Source organism: Petaurus breviceps, unplaced genomic scaffold, assembly GCF_028583685.1.
Source record: "Petaurus breviceps papuanus isolate PSGF00001 unplaced genomic scaffold, PetGlider_PUasm1.0 221, whole genome shotgun sequence".
In the NCBI taxonomy this organism is placed as follows: domain Eukaryota; kingdom Metazoa; phylum Chordata; class Mammalia; order Diprotodontia; family Petauridae; genus Petaurus; species Petaurus breviceps.
Genome location: NW_027185877.1, coordinates 9,888,323 through 9,912,591, shown reverse-complemented (window position 1 = coordinate 9,912,591; position 24,269 = coordinate 9,888,323). Strand labels below are relative to the sequence as shown.

At 37.8% G+C, this 24,269-nt stretch overlaps 1 protein-coding gene across 4 annotated transcripts in view; it reads left to right on the top strand.

Moving 5' to 3' along the window:
* FGD4 (FYVE, RhoGEF and PH domain containing 4) overlaps positions 1-24,269 on the top strand; it is a 285,423-nt gene that overhangs the window by 158,118 nt on the left and 103,036 nt on the right. For 3 of the 4 annotated variants that reach the window (XM_069094845.1, XM_069094844.1, XM_069094846.1), the window contains exon 3: positions 15,692-15,875. The exons of the other annotated variant lie outside the window; for it this stretch is intronic. In XM_069094845.1, coding sequence (XP_068950946.1) covers positions 15,692-15,875 — 184 coding nt within the window. The remainder of the gene's footprint in view (positions 1-15,691; positions 15,876-24,269) is intronic. 4 annotated transcript variants of the gene reach the window in all.

Below are 24,269 nucleotides of genomic sequence, written 5' to 3'. Positions count from 1 at the left end.
AAAGAAAGAAAGAAAGAGAGAAAGAAAGAGAGAGAGAGAAAGAAAGAAAGAAAGAAAGAAGAAAGAGAGAGAGAAAGAAAGAAAGAAAGAAAGAGAGAGAGAGAGAGAGAGAGAGAGAGAGAAAGAAAGAAAGAAAGAAAGAAAGAAAGAAAGAAAGAGAAAGAAAGAAAGAAAGAAAGAAAGAAAGAAAGAAAGAAAGAAAGAAAGAAAGAAAGAAAGAGAGAGAGAAAGGAAAGAAAGAAAGAAACGCTGCCCTGGACTTTTGAGAACTGCCACCCAGAGCTGCCGAGAAGGAAGCATAACTGTGGTGCCGGTATTTTTCTGTCTGTTTTGGTGTTATTGTTATTACACGTTTGTCTGCTGGTAAAGGACAGTGCTATTGCACAGGTCCTGAAACCTTGCTTTTGGTTCAGAAGCCCTTAAGGAGGATTTTCTTGTTGTATGTTTACAGAAATCCTGGAGGAGGGTCTTGCTGATGTTTTCTGGGGTCCTGAGACTCTTCTGCAGGCAGAGAGTGAATTGATGAGGATGCTGGCAATGTATATAGTGGCTTTGTTAAGCTTTGTATTCCCAGGAACAGAGATTACTGAGAACTTGTCTTGCGTGAAGATGAAGAAAAGACCTCTCCTTGGGTATTGAATGCGGTGATGATATCATAACTTTTTTGTGGCTTTGGGGTAGATGGCCTTTGTGTGTCCTCTGCCCCTTTGTGTAGGTGCTTGATGATAATTGTAATTCAGTTGTGATCCAGGGGTGGAATACTTTGATTTTTGTGCTTTGTGACTGACCAAATGAATGTACTTTGTTTATGATTGGAAACTAATCTCTGCTTGAGAAGAGAGACTTTGTGATTGACTAAATGAATGACTAGCCAGGGGTGGACTACTTTGATTTTATATTTTGTGATTGAATTGAGAACTTACTAAATGACTGAGTTACCCTGTATTTTGATTTTCTCTTATCTGTGAATATTTTGCCTTAATTTGTTACTGAATATATGGAGAGTTACTATGCCTAGAATTCTGTACCTGCAAGTTGCTTTTGCTTGGCATTACAGTTGGCTATTTCCTTCTCCAGTGAATTAAGGCAAAGAATGGTTAAATGATTTGCCCAGGGCTACACAGTTAGTGTCTGATACTAGATTTGAATAGGCTATATAATCACACAATCCAAAACAGTGGGAACGTACTTAGATCCCATCTACTTCAACCCATCCATCTCTGACCAAAATTCCCTCTACAATGTCCTCACAAGTGCTCGATCTTTTTTGAAGATTTCTTAACTATAACTCCTGATGTAGTCTATTTATCTTTCATATAGCTCTAATTTCAGGAAGGCTTTCCTTATACAAAGTCTAAATCTCCTTTTTAAACTTCCAACAAATAAATGCTCAAGACACAGACCCTGAGGAAAAGAACTCCGGAATTTCTATAGAGACATTAAACAAAATGCAGTTTGGGGATCTAATCTAAATCTAATACTCGAAGTCTCATTAGATTACACTTGCTCAATTCTAATTTTTAACGAATTGTTTTCCTTAGTTTTCTTTTGAACCTCCTTTTTCTGTTTGACCAATTCTGCTTTTTAAGGAGTTGTTTTCTTCACTTTGGCTAACTGTATATTTTAAGCGATTATTTTCTACAGAGATTTTTTTGTTCTTTTTCAATGCTGTTAACTCTGTCTTGTATACCTCTCATTTTTTTTTTCAAATTTTTTTTTATCTCTCTTTTTTTTGACTTTTAGTATCCTCCTTGAACTCTTCCAGGAAGACTTTTTGGGCTTGAGACCAGTTTGTATTCTCCTTTGAGGTTTTGGGTGTGGGTATATTGATAACATCCTCTCCTGAATTTGGCTTTGATATTCTCTGTCCACATATAAAGAATCTATAGTTAGTGTTAATTTATGTTTTTGTTCATGATGTTTGCTTATTTCCTGGCTGTGAAAATTGATCTCTCCTGCTGGAGTATAGGTGGCACAGTTCCAGGCTGCTTATGCTGAGAGCCAGGAGTCTCTTCACTGGCTTTGTGTGATGGCCACACAAAGGTATGTGTTACTCGTAGCTAGAGGCTGTATGGGTCTGGTAGCTTACCTACTTCCATTTTTTTTAATTAATTTATTTTTGGTTTACAACATTCAGCTCCACAGTCCCCTGAGTTTCAAATTTTCTCCCCCCTACCTTAGCTTAACTACTTCTGAGCTGGGGTCTTAGTGGTTGTGACTGCATGTGTTGAGAGCAGGTAGGGTTTTTCTGCATTTCCTGGGGCTACGTTGAAGCTCCCAAGGTTTTGGGGTGAGGGGTCTGACCCTTGGAACATGCCTGATCACCTGAGCTTCACTGTAGCAAAGGGAGTTTCAGCTGCTGTAGGACACCATACTGCTGGCACAAGTGTTGTTTCTCTGAGCTAGAGTCTGGCAGTACCAAGGCACTTGAATGTCCTGGTGTTAGCACTTGCCTGCCCCACCATCCTAGGGTTCAGGATGTCCCACTGGTTTGCTGATATGGGGCTTGCCACTGACTTGTTGGAATACTTCCCGTCCTGTACCTGCTACCCTTCCACCTGAGTGAGTGGGACCTTTTTTGTTAACCTCCTAAGCTTCCTGGGTTAAAGGACTGTTGTACCATGTGTTTCTGCTGACTCTGTTGTTCCAGGTTTTTTTTCTTCCCTGGGGACTATAATTTCTAGGTTTTTAGAGGTCAGTAAGGTAGAGTGATAGTGGCTTACTACCTACTCCACTGTCTTGGCTCCCAGAAATTTTCATCATTTCTTATGAGGCAATAAAATTCCATTACATTTATATTTGTTGGTTTGTTCCGCATTTAGCCAACTGATAGGTCAAAGGATTTGCACAGTTTAGTGACTTTCTAGGCATAGTTCCATATTGTCTATTTTCTAATATGGCCTGATCAACTCACAGATCTACCAACAGTACATTAATATGCTAGTGTTTCTGTAGCTTTTCTAAGATTTGTCACTTTATTTCTATCATCTTCCAGTATGGTTGATTGTGAGATTGAACCTACATTGGCTTTAATTTTGCGTTACTCTAATTATTGGTGATTTGGAACATTTTTTTTCCTTATGGCTGTTAATAGCTTGACCTGCAACTTTTAAAAAATTGCATATTCATACCTTTTAATTTTTTTTTAAATTGAAGGACACATTGGTATATATAATAGTTACTGAAATATTTGTTGCATTGAATTAAAAAATCCTTAGGGCAAGAAGTTCTTTTGTGAATCCTTGACTGAACTTGAATTCAATTCCTTGGAAAATTCCGAAATGACTCAGTGAATATCAAAAATGAGAAACAGTAATAATGAAGAGCCACCTTAACTTCATTCAGAAAAAATCATGCATACAACATTTTCCTTTTTTTACAGTATTATTAAAAGAAAATTTAATATAGATTGATAATTTAAGGGCAGGATCGGAGGAAGCATATCATTGGGAGTTTGCGCCATTAGATTTTTAAAAATCAACCTGACTCTTCAGGGATATCTGAAGAGCCCCTGGGTGGGGACTGGGGACAAGATGTAGCCAGATTCTGGGGATACTGAAACTCATTTATGAGAAATGCATTTGGTATGGTATTTCCTCAGAGTTTATATAGAATGTATTTGTCTACATATGGATGAAAGGGATGTTGTGAACATAATGTACTTATATTTTAGGAAAACTTTTGGTAAAGTATCTCATAACAGTTCTATGAAGAAGATGGAGTAATATGCATTAGACATAGATCTAGTCAGATGAATCTATAGTTAGTATGCTTATTAAATTTGCTGATGACAGAAAAGTAGAAAGAATAGGTAACAGTAGATAAAAGAGTTAGGATTGAAAAGAATCCTGACAGGCTTGAATATTATGTTGATTTCAATGTAATGAAATTTAGTAGAGATAAATGTAAAGTCCTTCACTTGGGTGAAGAAATTCTATTTATTTTCCCCTTGTTATATCTCATCTAGAGTGTGATGTTCAGTTCTAGAAACCATGGTTTAAATAGTTGGGGAATGACCAGTGGAAGGCAGCCAATATAGTGAGATGCCTTGACCTAGTGATAATGAGGACCAGTTGAAGTAACAGCTTGACAGTGTGCCAGGGCATCAGAATTTGATAAATAAATGCAGCAATGAAAAATATTAAAGAAAACTTTACTGACCATAACACAATATTATATTCAACGAGAAAACCTTTAAATAATGGATTCAAACTGAAACACCCACTAATGCTGAAAAATCAGGATTCAAAGAACATATTATAGACAAGCACTCCTTAAGTAAAATTTTATTTCTCCAAATAATTTTCATCATTAAAAGAGACAAAGAACAAATCAACAAGTTAGATATACATCTAGAACAAATTTAAAATCTAAAAGAAAAGATTAACAAAATTTAGAATAAAAAACTTGAAAAATGTAGAGTTTGACAGTGTTTTGACAAATACAGAAATTGTTATCTAATCTGTTTTCAAAAAGAAAGGACAATGAAATTGCTAATATAAGAAATAAAGAAGAAAATCCAGGATTATTAATGTAGAAATTAAGAGAATCATTGGAAATATTTTGCTCTATATATGCCAACAAACCAATTACTAAAATTCAGTAGATGAATTTATAGAAATATGAATTAATGGAACAAAAAATTTTAGAAAATTTGAATATCCCAGTCTCAGAAAAAGAAACCTTAAAGGTGGGACAGGGAGGGGGAAGTGGGATACAAGAGCCAGAGAATGTGTAGACAAATTCCATCAAATATTCACAAAATAGTTAATTCAGTATTGTGTTATTTTTAAAAAAGGGGTTCTATTCTAGTCCTTCTATTATATAAATATGGTAATGTTAACTAGACCAGGGAGAGACAGATCAGATGAAGAAAACTATAGACCAGTGACTCTTTTTTTTTTTTTTAAAGCAATCGGGGTTAAGTAACTTGCTCAAGGTTACACGGCCAGTTATTTCTGGGTGTGGTGCTGAGTGTCTGAGCCCAGGATTCGATCTCCAGGTCGTCCCAACACTGGAGCCGGTACTCTTACTCGCTGAGCCACCTGGCCGCCCCTAAGCAATTGGGGTTAAGTAACTTGCTCAAGGTTACACGGCCAGGTGTTTCTGGGTGGGTGCTAAGTGTCTGAGCCCGGGATTCGATCTCCAGGTCTTCTCAACACTGGAGCCGGTGCTCTTACTTGCTGTGCTACCTGGCCGCACATAGACCAGTGACTCTTACAAAGTACAATAATACTGAAGAAAATCTTTGCAAAAGAGGCTAAAGCAAAGAATGGATGATTGAATAAGAAAGCATATATTTAGCATTTTCAAGAACTGTTAAATACAAGTAGAAAAGCAGGTCAGACTCCTTCCTAATGAAGTTCACATGGAGAGACAGTACACCTAGAGTGTTTTAGTGTCTAATAAGATAGAAAGACCTTATAGTCCTTATGATACAATATTAAGGTATATACATCTTTTTTAAAGTAATTTCCATTGATAAAACCATGTCTGTTGCTAATATGCAATCTTTTATAAAAGTAAAAGGAGAGCTTTTTTCCTCTGTTTTTTTTGAAGCTTTGTCTGTGGAGGGGACTGGTGCTTTACTGCCATTCCGAAGCAACTGACCTTTTCACATCTTCATAATTGTTTCCCTGAATGATGACTGTGAAGGCAAGCATGTTAGTAGGATTGTTTGGGAACCACTGCTATTTCTTCAGCTCTTGGGGTTATACCGTAGTAACAGCTGATTGGCAGCTCTTCACAACAGTAAGTTTGCTGTACAGTGTACTCCTGTGATTGGTGGCTGTGGACTATCAAGAGGCCAGTGGTTTGGATGGAGGATGGTGGTGGAGATTGTCACTTCCATATTTTAAAAGTTATACTCTATGACCAGTTTGGATTTATACCACTAATGAAGAGTTGTTTTAATATATTAATTTTTAAAAGTGGTGAAAATCACGTAATTGGGTCAATAAATATTGAAAAAGCTTCTGGCAAAACATAATAGCAGTTAAGGGGCAGGCACTAATACCAGTTTACTTTTAGTTTTGGAATGAAATGATGCACTCACAACTTACTGGACTGTTTTCAAAAAGTTTACTTTGCCCTAATACAGCAAGGATATGCAACATGCATACAGTGGATATATAGGCATGTCTTTTGTCTCTCCATATCCTAATGTATCTTGTCAGTAGCGCAAGATATGATGACTTCTGATATCTAGCAAGTTAAGCGAGGCCCTGATTCCATAAGGGTGGAACTTTTTTCCCCTTAGATGACCAAGCAGCTATTGTTACATGATGTAAATAGAGGTCACATCATAATTTAAAAGAGCAAGGAAGAAGATACTTTTTAAGACTATGAATAGGGGGAGAATTTCTGATTAACAAGGGCTGAGAGGACAGTCAGATGAAATTTGCATTTTGATTACATAGACTTTAAAAGACTTTGCAGAAAGAAAATCAATATAATTTGTTTTCATAAAAATATGTATCCTACATGTATAGGGAACTAAGTTGATCCATTCCATGATAGATAAATGGTCAAAGGTTACAAGCACCTGGTTCTCAAAAAAGAAAAGAAATATCAACAGTCACAACAAAAAATGCTCCTAATGGCTAAGAAGAAAAATGAAAATTATAAGCAACTCTTAACTTCCTATTTCACATTCATCTATTTGGTATAGCTGAACAAAAAAGGAAAATTACAGTTGTTGGAGGGGCCATGGGACAACACACTAATAAACTGTTGATGAGGTTGTGAATTAGTCCAACCATTCTGGAAGGCAATTGGACCTATATTCTCACAGAACTGCTAAATTGTGCTTGCCCTTGGATAGCAGTGCTAAGCATATACCCTCAAAAAGATTGAACAAAGAGTGAAAGGACTCTCATGTTAAGAAATGTTGATAGAAATACTTTCCCTTGTAGCAAAGAATTGAAAACTGACTAGTTACTCACCAATCAAGAATAGATTTTGGCATATAAAAATTTTATACATATATATATATATATATTTTTTTTTTTAGGAGGGGAATTGGGGTTAAGTGACTTGCCCAAACTCACACAGCTAGTAAGTGTGTCAAGTATCTGAGGCCAGATTTAAACTCAGGCTTTCCTGACTCCAGGTCCAGTGCTCTATTCACTGTGCCACCTAGCCACCCCTGGCATATAAATATAATGGAATATTATTGTAGCATAAGAAATGATAAAGTGCCACATTTAGAGATCCTCAGAGAAGACTTGTATGTACTGCTATGGACTGAAATGAGCAGAACTAGGAGAATGATTTATGTAATATCAACAACAGCATAAGGAAAAACAACTTTGAATGACTAACTGCATTGAGTGATCACAACTTGATAGGACAGCCTCCTAGAGGTTCAGCATGCTGAATCTGGAGTCAGAAGGACATGAGTTAGTTTAAATCCATGTTCAGACACTTACTGACCCTTGGACAAATCATTTAACCTTTGCTTCTTTTTCCTTGTGTGTAAAATGAGAATAATAATAGTGTGAGGATTAAATGAGATGTACTATATAAATGCTAGCTGCTGTTGTTTTTGTAGTGGTTGTTGTTTTAACTAGGGATGAAACCACACTTTTTCTCTTCCTGATAGAAACATGATGGGCTTGAGGTACGGAGTAAGATACACATGTTTGCATGTGACTAGTGTATAGATTTATTGTGTTTGACTCTACTTATCTGTTAGAAAGATTGGGATGTGAAGGGAGGACAGTGCTAATGATAGTGTTATATGAGAGAGAGAGAGAGAGGAGAAAGATGTGTCCGTGAAGCAATTCAAAATGCTCAGAAGACAGTAGAATATATTTCAGAGGGACACAGAAATGAAAATTTTCAAAGTGATATATCAAACTTAGTGCATAGTTTGAAAAAGCTGTTTAGAGCAACTTCCTGGTTTCATAATCAGCCCTCTTTTCTCTTCCCCTCAGTGTGTGGAAATGTTTATATTTGTGTAGTTCAGCATAAAAAAAAAAATTAAAATAGCCCCCGCCCCAGAGTCAGGAGGATCCAAGTTTGGTTCCAGCCTCAGACACTTAACACCCACATTAAAAAAACTAGCCGTGTAACCTTGGGCAAGTTACTTAACCCCAATTGCCCTCCAAAAGGCCAAAAAAAATTTTAAATAAAAGGCCTGTTTTTGAACTGTAAGACTGAAAGGGAATGGTGTTATTATCCTTTGGTTACCCTCTTCTTAAACATACTGATGTGTAGAGTCCCAGGATAAAATAACCTACCAGCATGGAAGAAGATATTTTCATCTCTCATTTAAAAGAGTTCATTACTATAAGTACCAGAAAAACCTCTTTATTGCCACAGTTTCACCCAAAGCCCTGGGTGTTTTGTCAGAGTAAAGGCTCAATTATATAAAAAGACAATGATCTCTACACTTAATTCATTGCCATGTTGGGTGTAGTGAAATTGCTGAAAAAAATTCAGAGAACCTGGCTTTGGCTACTACTTTTCTGTTTACTACCTTTTGACTAAGGACAAATCATTTAACTTTTCTGGGTCCTACTTCCTCATCTTTAAAATAGATGATCATTTCAGCTCTAAAACTATGATCCTATGATCTGTAGACTTAGTTTTTCTTGTCACAACTCATATTGCTTCTTCAGCAATCCACTTCAGGTTTTGTATACTTTCTATTTCACAATATAGCAAAAAGTCATCTATAAAGTTTAGTATATTGTTCTGTGAGCCATAAGGTCATAGACTTAGATCTAGTTGGTTTTATTTCCACTAAAAGATAAAGGAAACCAAAGACCAGAATTCAGTATGCCATTTTTTGGGAATATTTATTTCAATACAATTAAGCATTTGGGTCAAGAAAGTGTCTTTATATCATTGTGAAGGTTGTGAAAATTTTTGATGTTTTTGTAGCCCAAGTGTTACCACATATTTCGTGATTCTTCCTTTTCATTTAATTTAGTCTGTACTTTTTAATAGGCTAATTACTATTGATACATCAATTTAATCAGTCCCTTTAAATATTATAATTTGAATTTTGATTGTATTTGTTAATATGTGTGTGTACATATACATATTCTTAATTGTACTTACATTTGCTTAGATCTTTATGGTCACATCCTGACCGTAAAAAATCTGCTTGTGAAAGAGTAGCAAAAGGTTTTATCTTTCACTTAAGTAATGACAGTAGTTTACATTATTTAACTCTTCAGGGTTTACAAGGGCTGTCTTAAAACACCTCTGCAAAGCTAAAACACATTGTATCATTAACAAACTATGATTCTTCATAGGTCTCTTTCTCTTAAATTCCAATATTAGAAGATTACATAAATCTAGTTCTCTCTACAAGACCCTGTATTTCTACCCACTTTAGTATCAAGTGTACTTTCTCTTATGTCCTTCACACTAGTGTCATGTGAATGGGAATTTGAAGATCTTTCCTGCCCCTTAATAGGCTGGGGGTAGGGTGGGTAATTTGAAGACTTTACCTGTTTTAAAAGTAAACTCTGCCCCCTAATAGGCTGAATGTAATCACATGGAGTCTGTGATGGGAGGAGGGTAGAGCAGAGCCCACAGGAAGCTTCTTTGCTTTGAAGATAAACTCTGCTCCCTGATAGGCAGAATGTGGAGGGAGCCTGTGGTTGAAGGAGTTTTCTGAAGGTTAGAGCAGAGACACAGGAAGCTGGGAGTGAGAGCTAGCCAGATGGTGGGAGAGACAGGAACTCGGGCAAGGAGATAGAGATTTGTGAGTAAATATTGATCTTGTATTGGTTTGTGGGAAGGCTGAGGGATGGCATGGCTCTCTGTGTTGTTCTGGCTTGTTAATTTCTTTACTATTATAATGAAATTGACTTACTGGTTTTGGGATTCAGTTTTCTGGTGTCTAAATAAAAGCTTTGGTTCTGTTCTCCATATAGAGAATTTGTTATATTTTGCAATTGAGCATCGTACAGAATTTATAGTCATGGTCTTTATCATGGTTGTGGGCACTGATAAATATTGCATTGGCACTACAACTAGGTTATGAAGAGAAGTAGGTATAGTCCTGTTCTTCACTGTAACTTCTAGAATTTCACTTTCCCATCATTGCTCAACAGCTTTTCACTTTAAGTTTTACTTTGTCCACCTATATCACCAAGTTGAGATCCTTGTTGCAGTGCTCCAGCTCTGGCACGACTTTCTACATGATCCCTTTTTTTAACCTTCTTCCCCTCCCTCCCTGAAACTTCCTGTCTCCTGAAATAACCTTATAAATGAAAGTTCCTTGAGACCAGGGCCTGCTTTGTCTCTGTATTCTCAGCTCCTAGGATGGTACCTTGTCCATAGGAGGTGCTTAATAATATTTTTCTTGGGGGAGCAGAGTCAAGATGGCAGAGTAGAAGCAGGACCTACCCACTACTCCAGCTTCCACCTTACCCAATCGATGTAAAAAGGGGACTCCAAACAAACTTTGGAGCTGCAGAACCCACAAAGTGACACAGAGAAGCTAACCTCCTGCTGAGGACAGCCCAGCAGGCTGGCAGGAATCGGTTGGTGCAAAGCTCTGGGAGCCGAACCCAGCCCCACACAGTTTCCAGATTTATCAACACATACATATGAAGGACAAAGTGAGAGGTTGGTGCAGTCTGGACTTGGGGATGCAGTAAGTGGGAGTGCATGGCTTTTGCCCCCGGGGTGAGAAGCTGCTGAAACCCTGGCACAGCCAGCCACATGGCAGCTTCAGCTCCTGGCCCGCAGAGTGTAGGGGGACCAAGCACCAGTCTGAGGGGTAATCACTCTTGCTTTAACCTTCTTGGATCTGGATTGCAGTCTAGGGTGGAGGTCCTGGGGTGTGTGTCCAGCTTGCCAGAGCATGTGAAGACCTCAAAGAGGGCACCCATCTAATACCTTTGGCAGCTGAGAAAACCCCAGCATTTGGGACGAAAGCTCCCCTATCTGATGGCAGAGTCCTACTGTGGCAAAAAGCCCAGGGGTCAAGTTACTGAGGGGCGACGTGACCCTGCAAAGGAAACAAAGCAGACAGAAAATTCCAACATTAGACTCCTATTTTGGGGACAAAAATGAGCAAAGCAAGGAACAGGAGGAAGACAATGAAGTCAGAACTCCTGCATCAAAAGCTTCAAAGGAAAATACGAGTTGGTTACAGGCCATAGATGACCTTAAGAAGCAGATAAGAGAAGTGGAGGAAAAATTGGGAAGAGAAATGAGAACAATGCAAGAAAATTACACAATGAGAGTCAACAGCCTGACTGAGGAAAATAACACCTTAAAAAACAGACTAACTCAAATGGCAAAAGAGGCTCAAAAAGGCAATAAGGAGAAGAATGCCTTAAAAAGGTCGAATTTGCCAGATGGAAAAAGAATCTCAAAAGCTCACTGAAGAGAATCATTCCTTCAGAACTGGATTGGAGTATATGGAAACTAATGACTTTATGAGAAATCAAGATGCTGTTAAACAGATCCAAACAAATGAAAGAATAGAAGGCAATGTGAAATAACTCATGGGAAAAAAACATTGACCTGGAAAATAGATCCAGGAGAGATAATTTTAAAATTATTGGACTACCTGAAAGCCATGATCAAAGTAAGAACCTAGAAATCATCCTCCAGGAAGTTCTCAAAGAAAACTGCCCTGATGTTTTAGAACCAGAGGGCAAAATAAAGGTTGAAAGAATCCACCGATCACCTCCTGAAAAAGATCCCCAAAAGAAAACTCCTAGGAATATTTAGCCAGGTTCTGGAATTCCCAGATTAAGGAGAGGATATTACAAGCCAAGAAGAAACAATTTGAATATTGTGGAAACACAATCAGGGTAAACCAGGATCTGGTAGCTTCTACACTGAGGGATGGAAGGGCTTGGAATGTGATATTCCAGAGGTCAAAGGAGCTGGGATTAAAACCAAGAATCACCTACCCAGCAAAACTGAGTATCATGTTTCAGGGGAAAATATGGTCATTCTGTGGAATAGAGGACTTTCAAGCATTCTCGCTGAAAAAACCAGAGTTGAATAGAAAATTTGACATTCAGATACAAGAAGCAAGAGAAACATGAGAAGATAAACAGGGAAAAGAAATCATAAGGAACTTATCAAAGTTGATCTGTTTAACATTCCTACAAGGAAAAACAATAATTGTAACTTATGAAACTCTTCTCAGTATGAAAATATTTGAAGGGAATAGAAATAAATATATATGTCAACTTATGAGGGTATATGGGCATATGAATACATATGTGAATGTGCAAATATATGTTTACAGGTGTACATGGATGGAGGTCACAGGACCAATTTAACAGGAGGGGATGATACTTAAAAGGTGAAATTAAGCGGTGAGAGAGGAATATAATGAGAGGAGATGGGGAGAGACAGAATGGGGTAAATATCTCATAAAGAAGAAGGAAGGGAAAATGGTTACAATGGAGGGAAAGAATAGGAAGGCAAAAGAGAATGGGTCAACCTTATTCTCATTGAATTTGACTTGGGGAGGGAATGAAATACACACTAAATAGGGTATCTAACCCTACAGGAGAGTAGGGGGGAATGGGATCAGATGGGGGATGATGGAAGGGAGGGCAGGCCTGGGGGGGGGGAGGGAAGTTAGAAGCATCCCCTTTCAAAAAGCGACAGCATCAAATTAGAGAATAGAACAAGTGGGGGGTGGGATAGGAGGGAGGGAAATATAGTCAGTCTTTTACAATATATCTACTATGTTATTGTTTTGCATTAGGTACACATGTACAACCTATACTCAATTGTTTATCTTCCCAGTAAGAGTGGGTGACAACGGGGAAGGGAATGAATCTTTAATTCAAAGTTTTAAAATCAAATGTTTAATGTGTGTGTGTGTGTGTGTGTGTGTATGTATGTAATACTATTTTAAATATAATTTGTAAATAAGATTTACAGGCACTGGGGCATAGAAATCCACCATGCCCTACTGGAAAAGTTGAAAGGGGTATGGGAGAAAATATGGGAGAGAGTAGATTGAAGGAGGGGATATCCTATGGGACTGCTATTTTGGGGCGGTAGGTAGGGGTGAAATGGGGAGAAAATTTGTAACTCAGAATCTGGCGGAAACGAATGATGTAAATCAGAAGTTAATAAAGCATTTGAAAAATGAAAATAAAAGTCCTCTATTGCATTGAATGACCATATTTTCCCCTGAAACATGATACTCCATTTTGCTGGGTAGGTAATTTTGGTTTTAATCCCAGCTCCTTTGACCTCCAGAATATCATATTCCAAGCCCTTAGATGCCTGAGTGTAGAAGCTGCCAGACCCTGTGTTATCCTGATTGTGTTTCCACAATATTCAAATTTTTTGTTCCTGGATGCTTGTAATATCTTCTCCTTGATCTGGAAAATTCAGAACCTGGCCATAGTATTCCTAGGAGTTTTCTTTTTGGTATCTTTTTCAGGAGGTGATCGGTGGATTCTTTCCTCTATTTTGCCCTCTGCTTCTAAAATGTTAGGGCAGTTTTCCTTGAGAATTTCTTCAAGGATGATATCTAGGTTCCTTTTTTCATCATGACTTTTAGGTAGTCCAATAATTTTTAAATTATATATCCTGGATCTGTTTTTCAGGTCAGTGTTTTTGCCAGTGAGATATTTCACATTGGCTTTTATTTTTTATTTGTTTTAATCTGTTTAATAATATCTTGATTCCTCATAAGGAAATATTTTTCTCACTAGCTTCCATTTGCTCCAGTCTAATTCTGAAGGAATGATTCTCTTTCAGTGAGCTTTTGAGATTCTTTTTTGATCTGGCAAATTCGGCTTTTCAAGGCATTCTTTTCCTCATTGCCTTTTTGAGTCTCTTTTACCATCTGAGTTAGTCTATTTTTTAACGTGTTTTTTTTCTTCAGTCTGGTTGTTAACTCTCATTTCATAATTTTCTTGCATCATTCTTATTTCTCTTCCCAATTTTTCCTTCACTTCTCTTATTTGATTTTCAAAATCCTTTTTAAGCTCCTCTGTGGCCTGTAACTAGCTCATATTTTTCTTGCAAGCTTTTTGATTCAGGAGTTCTGACTTTGTTGTCTTACTCCTGTTCCATGCTTTGATCCTTTTTGTCCCCTAAATAGGAGTATAATGTTTAATTGCTCTGTTTGCTTTGCTTCCTTTACTTGCTCATATTGCCATTTAATTACTTGACTTTTGAGCTTTTTGCCACAGTATAACTCTGCTACCAGAAAGGGGTGTGTTGTGCCAATTGCTGGGGTTTTCGCAGCTGCTGGAGCTATTAGTTGGGTGCCCTCTGCAAAGCCTCAACATGCTCTGGCAAACTGGTCACTCAGCCCAGGACTTCCACCCTAGACATTGATCCAGATCCAAGCAGGTTAAAGCAAGAGAAATTACCCCTCAGACTGGTTGCTTGGTTCCCCTACAATCTGCAGGCCAGGGGCTGTAAAGCAGCATGGCTGCAGAACCTCAGCTGCTTCTTGCCTCCGTGGCAAAGGCCAGATGGTCACTCCCAAACTCCCTGTTCCCGCAAAGTCTACACTGACCTCTCACTTTGTCTTTGGCATCTATGGGTTGATAATTCTGGAAACTGCCTCAGCTGCTGGTGATCTGAAGTCCCTCCAGCTGGAGTCTGGTCAGGCCACCCTGAGGCTAAAACCCCTGTCTCCCACGGGGCTCAGTTCGGCTCCCAGTGCGTTGTGCTGGCTGTTTCTTGCCAGCCTGCTGGGCTATCTTCAGCAGGAGGTTTGCTTCTGTCATTTTGTGGGTTCTGTAGCTCCAAAGTTTGTCTAGAGTCATTTTTTACATGAATTGGAGGAGGTAGAAGCTGGAGGGGCGCAGAAGTCTGGTTTCCACTCCGCCATCTTGACTCTGCCCCCTGAGAGAAACCATTTCTTAAGAGAGCATAGAACTGCATTAAGATGTTCCAGAAAGGTTCAAGAGTGGAATTAAGATCTTGAAAGAGAACACATAGTAGAATTTTTAAAAAGTGACGAGAGAACAGAATGGGATCATGAAGGTTGCCTTGGTTGGAATTTATTCCCTACCTACCTACACCTCTTAAATGTCTTAGCTTCCTTTAGGGTTCCAGTCACATTTCCTCCTATTTGAAGCCTTCCCTGATTTCCCCAGTTGTTGGTGCTATCTCCTTCTTCATAGTAACTTGTATTTAATTATTTCTTTTGTGTTCTTATCCTTTCAGTAATATGTAAGCTCATTGTGCGCCGAGACTGAGTTTTGTTTTCCTATTATATACACAAAAACTTTATTTTGTACTATGTGCAAGAATTTGTATGTAGTAGGCAGCTGAAAAATATTTGTTGAATTGTATGATATAGGCAGGAGAAGTATTTTGCCTATTTTATAAAGAAGGAACACTCCATATTCCCAACAATATGTTGCCATGTACAAACCAATCTAAGTAGTGCTTACTAGCTTCTTAATTCAGAAAAGTTCATATATATTGCAGGTAGAATGACTGTGGGCAGCAGTTATGGAATCTTTAGAATGAAATTTAAATTTATATTTTATATAAATTAAAATCTAAAAAGCCAGTTAAAAATATTTAATGGACATCTCCATTAGCAGAAAGTAGAAGTTAAACTTTAAAGTCCATTTGTCACGGTATCACACAAAGGAGAAAACAAACACTAATGTTTGAAAAAGCTAAAGGGTCCCATTCATTGTCCCTGGATTCACTGCTATTCTTAAAGAGCAAGTCATTGAAATAGTGTAATTTTTTATTTTTTCTACAGTGCCTCCAAAACCATTACATCTGCAGAATTCACCTTCATCCAATAAATACCAGACACCCAAGCATAAAACTTTACCTAGTATAAAACCAAGGATGGAGGATGTTAAGCCTGCCCCTGCTTCTTTTATGTCAAAAGAAAAACCCAGTAAGGTATCAGATCTCATCAGTCACTTTGAAGGAGGCAGGTAAGTAATGTATATTTGAAAGAAGAGGGGAGGGAAAAAAGAAATATGATAACTTTAAAAGATGTTATAGACATGTATTTATAGATCTAAGAAAATTATCATACAGTTAGTTGACATAGACCTATAGAAGTAGTCAATTATGTTTTTCAGTTCTTAAGGTTATCCTAATACTTGTCTTGTTGACATTATAACATATTTCTCATCTGTAGTATATCATAGTAGTACATTTTTGTCTAATATCCTTTATAATCGATGTTTCTAGTTTCTTTGAAATCACTTATGACTGAGTTTATAGTATGAGCATAATTGTATTACTAAGATATCCCTTTCACATCTGGTTTTGGTATTCAGTAGGGTTCAGATTCTGAGACAATCAAGGTGTATGTTCTGATAATGGCTGATAAATTACTTAAATTATAATAGTCTTATTGTTACTAAAATTATTGCATCTCTAATCTAGCTTTATAAAATAGCCAATAAGCTTGAACAACCCCTTTCCCTTTAACTTTTATTCATGTTGCTCTTTTCTATATCAACCCTTAATCTTACTTGGCTTAAACAAAGTAGCTCTCTATTAACAGTGTAACAAACAATAAAACAAAGATATAGCTATTTACGGTGAAAAAGTTACCTGTGAAAAAAATCGTACCAGAGTGTCCTCTAACCCTGGAAGCACAATACCACCATTCATCTCTCTCACAATGTTAGCCAAAATTTCTCAAGAATTCTCTTCATGCTGTTTCTTCATGATATATAAGTCCAACTTAATCTTTTCAAGAAATCCCTCTTCAGACTCTTTCTCATGATCAGTTATTCAGTCTTTCTCAAGAGTTCTCTTTGTCTTTTATCTCTCTGCTTCACCTACTCTCCAGATTAACAGATTCCAGAATAACTAAACTCTAACTCCCCAGAGTCTGTTCTTTCATAAAGATATACTTACAATACCAGTGAAAAAGGCTATTAAAACTGATCTTAATCAGTTTTATCAAAAATTAAAACTCTTTTTGCACTTAAAAAATTTTAAATTTCAAGGAAGGTGATTTCCAATGTTAAATGAAAATTTCTTTTTATTCAGTTAACTAAATCTGACTTATCTCACATGTACCCATTTGAGAAAGAAAGGTGGGGGGGGGGAACTCTTGTAATTAATATGGCCATTAAGCTAAACAAATTGCCACATTGGCCAAATAACTATCACCACCCCCACCACCCACAAATCTCAGTCTGTACTGTGAGTCCATCACTTCTCTATCATCAGGTAGGTAGCATATCTTGGTGTGAGTCTTCTGGAATCATAGTTGGTCATTTTGTTGCTCAGAAGTCTTAAACCTTTCAAAGTTGTTTTTTTTTTTAATAATATTATTTTATAAATTGTTCAGGATCTGCTCACTTCACTCTTAATCAGTTAACCTGAGTCTTCCTAGGTTCTCTGTAACCATCGCTTTCATGATTTCCTCTAGTGTTCCATCATATTCACATAACATAAATTGGTTCAAGACATTGTTTCAGTTTTTATTTCTTGGCCACCAAATAGAAAAGCTATGTCTATGGGTTCCTTACTTCTTTGTTTGATCTCTTTGTAGTAGAGACCTAGTAGTAGTAGTAGTATTGCTGAGTAAAAGATAAATGCACAATTTAAAAACTTTGGGGGCCTAGTTCCTATGTGCTTTGTAGAATGTCTAGACCATTTCACAGCTCCACCGGAAGTAGTGCATTTATGTACGTCTTTTCCCTCAGGTAGGAGCCACAGTTGTCTTTTTTCCTTTTTTGTTAACTAGACAATCTGATGGATATGAGATAGCACCTCAGAGTTGTTTTAATTTGCATTTCTCTAATTATTAATGACTTAAAGCCTTTTATAAGTAGCTTTTGGCAGTTTGGATTTCTTCCTTATAAAACTGCCTGCTTGTATCATTTGACCATTTATCCACTGGGGAATAACTCTTCTTATTATAAATCTAAAAACATTCCCAATATATCTTGGAAATACAACCATTTTCAGAAACTTTACTATAAAGTCTTCATCCCATTTGCCTGTTTCTCTTTATTTTTTACTACATTGGTTTTCACAAACATTTTTAAAACTTGTTAATCATCCTCTTTTTCTCATCCATGGATCTGACAGGGAATTTCTTCTTTGCTACTTTGATTGGTATGGCACCAAATAAGTACATTAATTTAGGTAGAATTTTCATTTTTCTTATTGACTCAACCTACCATGGAGCCCTAAATATTTCTCTAGTTGTTTAGATTTATCTTTATTTGTGTAAAATGTGTAAAATTTTCATAGTTCCTTTGTCTTGGCAGGTAGAGTCTCAATTTATTTTCAGTGGAATTTTCTGTCTTTTAATTGTTTTGCTGGATTTTGTTGCTAATAGTACCAATGCTGAAGAGTTATGTGGATTTATTTTTTTAATCTGCACCTTTGCTAAAGTAATTGTTTGAATTAGTATGTTAATTGACTCTTTAATTATATCACATTGAACCTCTAGAATGTTGATTCTCTAGTATTCTCTGTGTATACCATCATGTCTTGAAAGAGTAATAGTTTTGTTTCCTTATTACCTGTTTGTCCTTCAATTATTGCTGTAGTTAGCATTTCTACTGCAAAATGGAGTGATAGTCAAGATAATGGACATCCTTCTTCACCCTGATCTTATTGGGAAAGCTTCTGGCTTTATCCCATTATAGAAATGCTTGCTATTAGTTTTAGATAGACTTCTTGTTGTTTAGTTGTTTTTCACTCTTATCTGACTCTTTGTGACCACTCTTGGACTTCTCTTGGCAAACATACTGGAGTAGTTTACCATTTCCTTTTCTTACTCATTTTATAGATGAGGAAACTGAGGGATATAGGGTTAAGTGACTTGCTGAGGATCACACTGCTGGTAAGTTTCTGAGACCAGATTTGCCCTCAGAACTAACACTGTGACACCTAGCTGCTGCTTTTAGATAAATACTACTGATCATTTTAAGGAAAGCAACATTTATCTTATGCTTTCTATTGTTTTTAATAGGAATTGGTATTGTATTTTGCCAAAAGCTTTTTCTGTTATTATGGTAACAAGGACAATCAAGGCATAAACTTAAAAGAGGACAATAGTGTCCATGTCTACATGTGAATCCTCAAAGAAAAATGTATTTTAGTCTGAAACTCAAAAAAGAATCCTGGAAGAGTTTAAAAGGATTGTAAAAAGCAAATTAGAAAAGTAGAAGAAAAATTGGGGGAAAAAATGAGAATAATAAAGAGAATCTTGAAAAAAAAAAGTTGATATCATGGAAAAACATATACAAAAATTTACCAAGGAAAATAGCTCCCTAAAAAATACAATTAGCCAAGTGGAAAATAAAACACAAAAGCTCACTGAAGAAAATAATTCTTTAAAAATTAGAATTGAGTAAGTGGAAGCTAATGAATATAAGAGACAAAATTAAAATCAATAAAGTTAAAAAAAATGTGAAATTTCTCATTAGAAAAAAAAAACTGACCTAGAAGATAAATTCAAGAGAGGTAATTTAAGAATTATTGGACAACTTGTGAAAGCCATAATACAGAAAAAAATCCTGGACAATGTCTTTCAAAAAATTATGAGAGAAAACTTTCCTGATATATTAGAACCAAAGGGCAAAATAGAAATTGAAAGAATCTGCAGGGCGGAGTCAAGATGGTGGAGTAGAAGCACGACCTCCAAGTGGCTCCGGCTTCCACCTTCCCCAATCAATGTAAAAAGCAGACTGAACAAATTTGGAGCTACAGAACACAAAAAATGACACAGAGAAGCTAACCTTCTGCTAAGGACAGCACAGAAGGCTGGCCGAGAGCCGGAGGTTTTAGCCCGAGGGCAGGTCTGACCAGCCCCCCGCAGGAGGATCTCCAGATCAGCAGCAGCTGTGGCCCATTTCCAGAATTATCAACACACATATGTGAAGGACAAAGTGAGAGGTCAGTGCAGTCTGGACTTTGGAACCCAGTAAGAGGGAGTACGTGGGCTTTTGCCCCCGGGGCGAGAAGCTGCTGAGACTCCAGCAAAGCCACCCAGCACCACGTACCAGCTTCAGCTGCTGTCCTGCAGAGTGTAGGGGGACCAAGAAACCAGTCTGAGGAGCAATCGCTCTTTCTTTAACCTGCTTGGATCTGGATTGAAGTCTAGGGTGGAGGTCCTGGGGCATGTGTCCAGCTTGCCAGAGCATGTGGAGGCCTCAGAGAGGGCACCGATCTAATACCTCTGGCCGCTGAGAAAAACCCAGCGTTTGGGACGAAAGGTCCCCTGTCCGGTGGCAAAGTCCTACTGTTGCAAAAAACCCAGGGGTCAAGTGACTACGGGGCGACATGACCTGGCAAAGGAAACAAAACAGACAGAAGATTCTAACATTAGACTCCTATTTTGGGGACAAAAAGAAGCAAAGTAGGGAACAGGAGGAAGACAGTGAAGTCAGAACTCCTGCACCAAAAGCTTGAAAGGAAAATATGAGCTGGTTACAGGCCATAGATGACCTTAAGAAGCAGATAAGAGAAGTGGAAGAAAAATTGGGAAAAGAAATGAGAATGATGCAAGAAAATTACGAAATGAGAGTCAATAGCATGACTGAGGAAAATAACACCTTAAAAAACAGACTAACTCAAATGGCAAAAGAGGCTCAAAAAGGCAATAAGGAGAAGAATGCCTAAAAAAGCTGAATTTGCCAGATGGAAAAAGAATCTCAAAAGCTCACTGAGGAGAATCATTGCTTCAGAATTAGATTGGAGCAAATGGAAGCTAATGATTTTATGAGAAGTCAAGATTCTGTTAAACAGATTCAAACAAATGAAAGAATTGAAGGCAATGTGAAATAACTCATGGGAAAAAACCACTGACCTGGAAAATAGATCCAGGAGAGATAATTTTAAAATTATTGGACTACCTGAAAGCCATGATCAAAGTAAGAACCTAGAAAGCATCCTCCAGGAAGTTCTCAAAGAAAACTGCCCTGATGTTTTAGAACCAGAGGGCAAAACAGAGGTTGAAAGAATCCACTTATCACTTCCTGAAAAAGATCCCCAAAAGAAAACTCCTAAGAATATTATAGCCAGGTTCTTGAATTCTCAGATTAAGGAGAGAATATTACAAGCAGCCAGGAAGAAACAATTTGAATATTGTGGAAACACAATCAGGATAACCCAAGATCTGGCAGCTTATACACGGAGGGATCAAAGGGCTTGGAATATGATATTCTGGAGGGCAAAGAAGCTGAGATTAAAACCAACAGTCACCTACTCAGCAAAACAGAGTATCATGTTTCAGGGGAAAATATGGTCATTCAGTGGAATAGAGGACTTTCAAGCATTCTTGATGAAAAAAATAGAGTTGATTAGAAAATTTGACATTCAGATACAAGAAGCAAGAGAAGCATGAGAAGGTAAACAGGAAAATGAAATCATAAGGAAGTTATCAAAGTTGATCTATTAACATTCCTACAAGGAAAAACAATAATTGTAACTGATGAAACTCTTCTCAGTATGAAAATAGTTGAAGGGAATATATATGTGTGTGTGTGTGTGTGTGTGTGTGTGTGACATATATATGTCAATATATGAGGGTATATGGGCATATGAGTACATATGTGAATGGGTGGATATATGTTTACAGGTATACATTTATAGAGGGCACAGGACTAATTTAACAGGAAGGGATGATACTTAAATGGTGAAATTAAGAGGTGAAAGAGGAATATAATGAGAGGAGATGGGGAGAGACAGAATGGGGTAAATATCTCATAAAGAAGAAGGAAGGGAAAATGGTTACAATGGAGGGAAAGAATAGGAAGGCAAAAGGGAGTGGCTCAACTTTATTCCCATTAAATTTGGCTTGAGGAGGGAATGAAATACACACTAAATAGGTTATCTCACCCTACAGGAGAGTAGGGGCAAAGGGGATAAGAAGGAAGGCAAGCTGAGGAGGAAACTTGGAAGCACTCACTTTTGAAAAGGGACAGGATCAAAGTAGAGAATAGAACAAGTGGCAGGTAGGATAGGAGGGAGGGAAATATAGCCAATCTTTTACAATATATCTACTATGTTATTGTTTTGCATTAGCCACACATGTACAACCTATACTGAACTGCTTATTTTCCCAGTAAGGTGATGATAAGGGAGGAAGGGAATGAATGTGGAATTCAGTTTTAAAATCAAATGTTTAAATATATATAAATACTATTTTACATGTAATTGGGAAATAAAATATACGGGCACTGGGTCATAAAGATCCACCATGCCCTACTGGAAAAGTCGAAATGGGTATGGGAGAAAATATGGAAGAGAGCAGATTGGAGGAGGAGATATCCTGTGAGAATGCTGTTTTGGGGTGGTGGGTAGGGGAAAAACGGGGAGAAAATTTGTAACTCAAAATCTGGTGGAAACGAATGATGTAAATCAGAAGTTAATAAAGCATTTGAAAAATGAAAAAAAAAAAGAAATTGAAAGAATGCACTGATCATTGGCAGAGTAGAAACAGAAACTCTTCATGGCTCCAGCTATCACCACCTCCAATGCATGTAAAAGGGGACTCTGAACAAGCTTTGGAGCCACAGAATCCTCAAAATGACACAGAGAAGCTAACCTCCCGCTGAGAGCAGCCCAGCAGGCCGGCAGGAATCAGCCATTACAGCACTCTGGGAACCGTGCCCAGCCCCACACCAAGGTTTTAGCCCCAGGGTGGGCCTGACCAGCTGCCCACTGGAGGGACTCCAGATCACCAGCAGCTGTAGCTATCCAGAATAATGAACATATAGATGCTAAGGACAAAGTGAGGGGTCAGGGCAGTGTGGACTTTGGGACCCAGTAGATGGGAGTGCGTCAGCTTTTGCCCCAGGGCAAGAAGTTGCCGAGGACTTCAGAGCAGCCACCACCACATGGCAGCTTCAGCTCCTGGCCTGCAGACTGTAGGGGGACCAAACAACCAGTCTGAGGGGTAATCACCTTGCCTTAACTTGCTTGCATCTGGATTGTGGTCTAGGGTGGAGGTCCTGGGGTGTGTTACCAGCTTGCCAGAGTGTGTGGAAGCTTCAGAGAGAGCACCCAAATAATACCTCCGGCAGCTGAGAAAACCCCAGTTTTTGGTACGAAGGTCCCCTGTCTGGTGGCAGAGTCCTATTGTGGCAAAAAGCCCAAATGTCAAGTAATTGAGTGGCAACATGACCAGGCAAAGGAAGCAAAAGAAATGGAGCAACCCAACTTTACACTCCTATTTTGGGGACGAAAAGGATCAAAGCATGGAACAGGAGGAAGACAGTGAAGTCAGAACTCCTGCACTAAAAATATCAAAGGAAAATACGAGCTGGTTATAGGCCATAGAAGACCTTAAGAAGCAGAGAAGGGAAGTGGAGGAAAAATTGGGAAGATAAATGAGAACAATGCAAGAAAATTACGAAATGAGAGTCAACAGCTTGACTGAGGAAAATAACACCTTAAAAAATAGACTAACATAAATGACAAAAGAGGCTCAAAAAGGCAATGAGGAGAAGAATGCCTTATAAAGGTGAATTTGTCAGATGGAATTAGAATCTCAAAAGCTCTCTGAGGATAATCATTCCTTCAGTATTAGATTGGAGCAAATGGAAGCTAATGACTTTATGAGAAATCAAATTACTGTTAAACAGATCCAAACAAATGAAAGAATAGAAGGCAATGTGAAATATCTCATGGGAAAAACCACTGGCCTGGAAAATAGATTCAGGAGAGATAATTTACAAATTATTGGCCTACCTGAAATCCATGATCAAAGAAAGAACCTAGAAATCGTCCTCCAAGAAATTCTCAAGGAAAACTGCCCTGATTTTTTAGCACCAGAGGGCAAAATAGAGGTTGAAAGAATCCACTTATCACCTCCTGAAAAAGATCCCAAAAGAAAACTTATAGGAATAATATAGCCAGGTTCCGAAATCCCCAGATCAAGGAGAAGATATTATAAGCAGCCAGGAAGAAACAATTTGAATATTGTGGAGACACAATCATGATAACTCAGGAGGGTTATCATGATAACTCAGGAGGGCTTGGTATATGATATTCTATAGGTCAAAGGAGCTGGGATTAAAACCAAGAATCACCTACCCAGCAAAACTGAGTATCATGTTTCACAGGAAAATATGGTCATTCAGTAGAATAGAGGACTTTCAAGTATTCTTGATGAAAAAAACAGAGTTGATTAGAAAATTTGACATTCAGATACAAGAAGCAAGGGAAGCACGGGAAGGTAAACAGGGAAAAGAAATTATAAGGAACTTATCAAAGTTGAACTATTTGCATTCCTGCATGGAAAACCGCTAATTGTAACTGATGAAACTTTTCTCAGTATGAAAATAGTTGAAGAGAATAGATAGATAGATAGATAGATAGATAGATAGATAGATAGATAGATA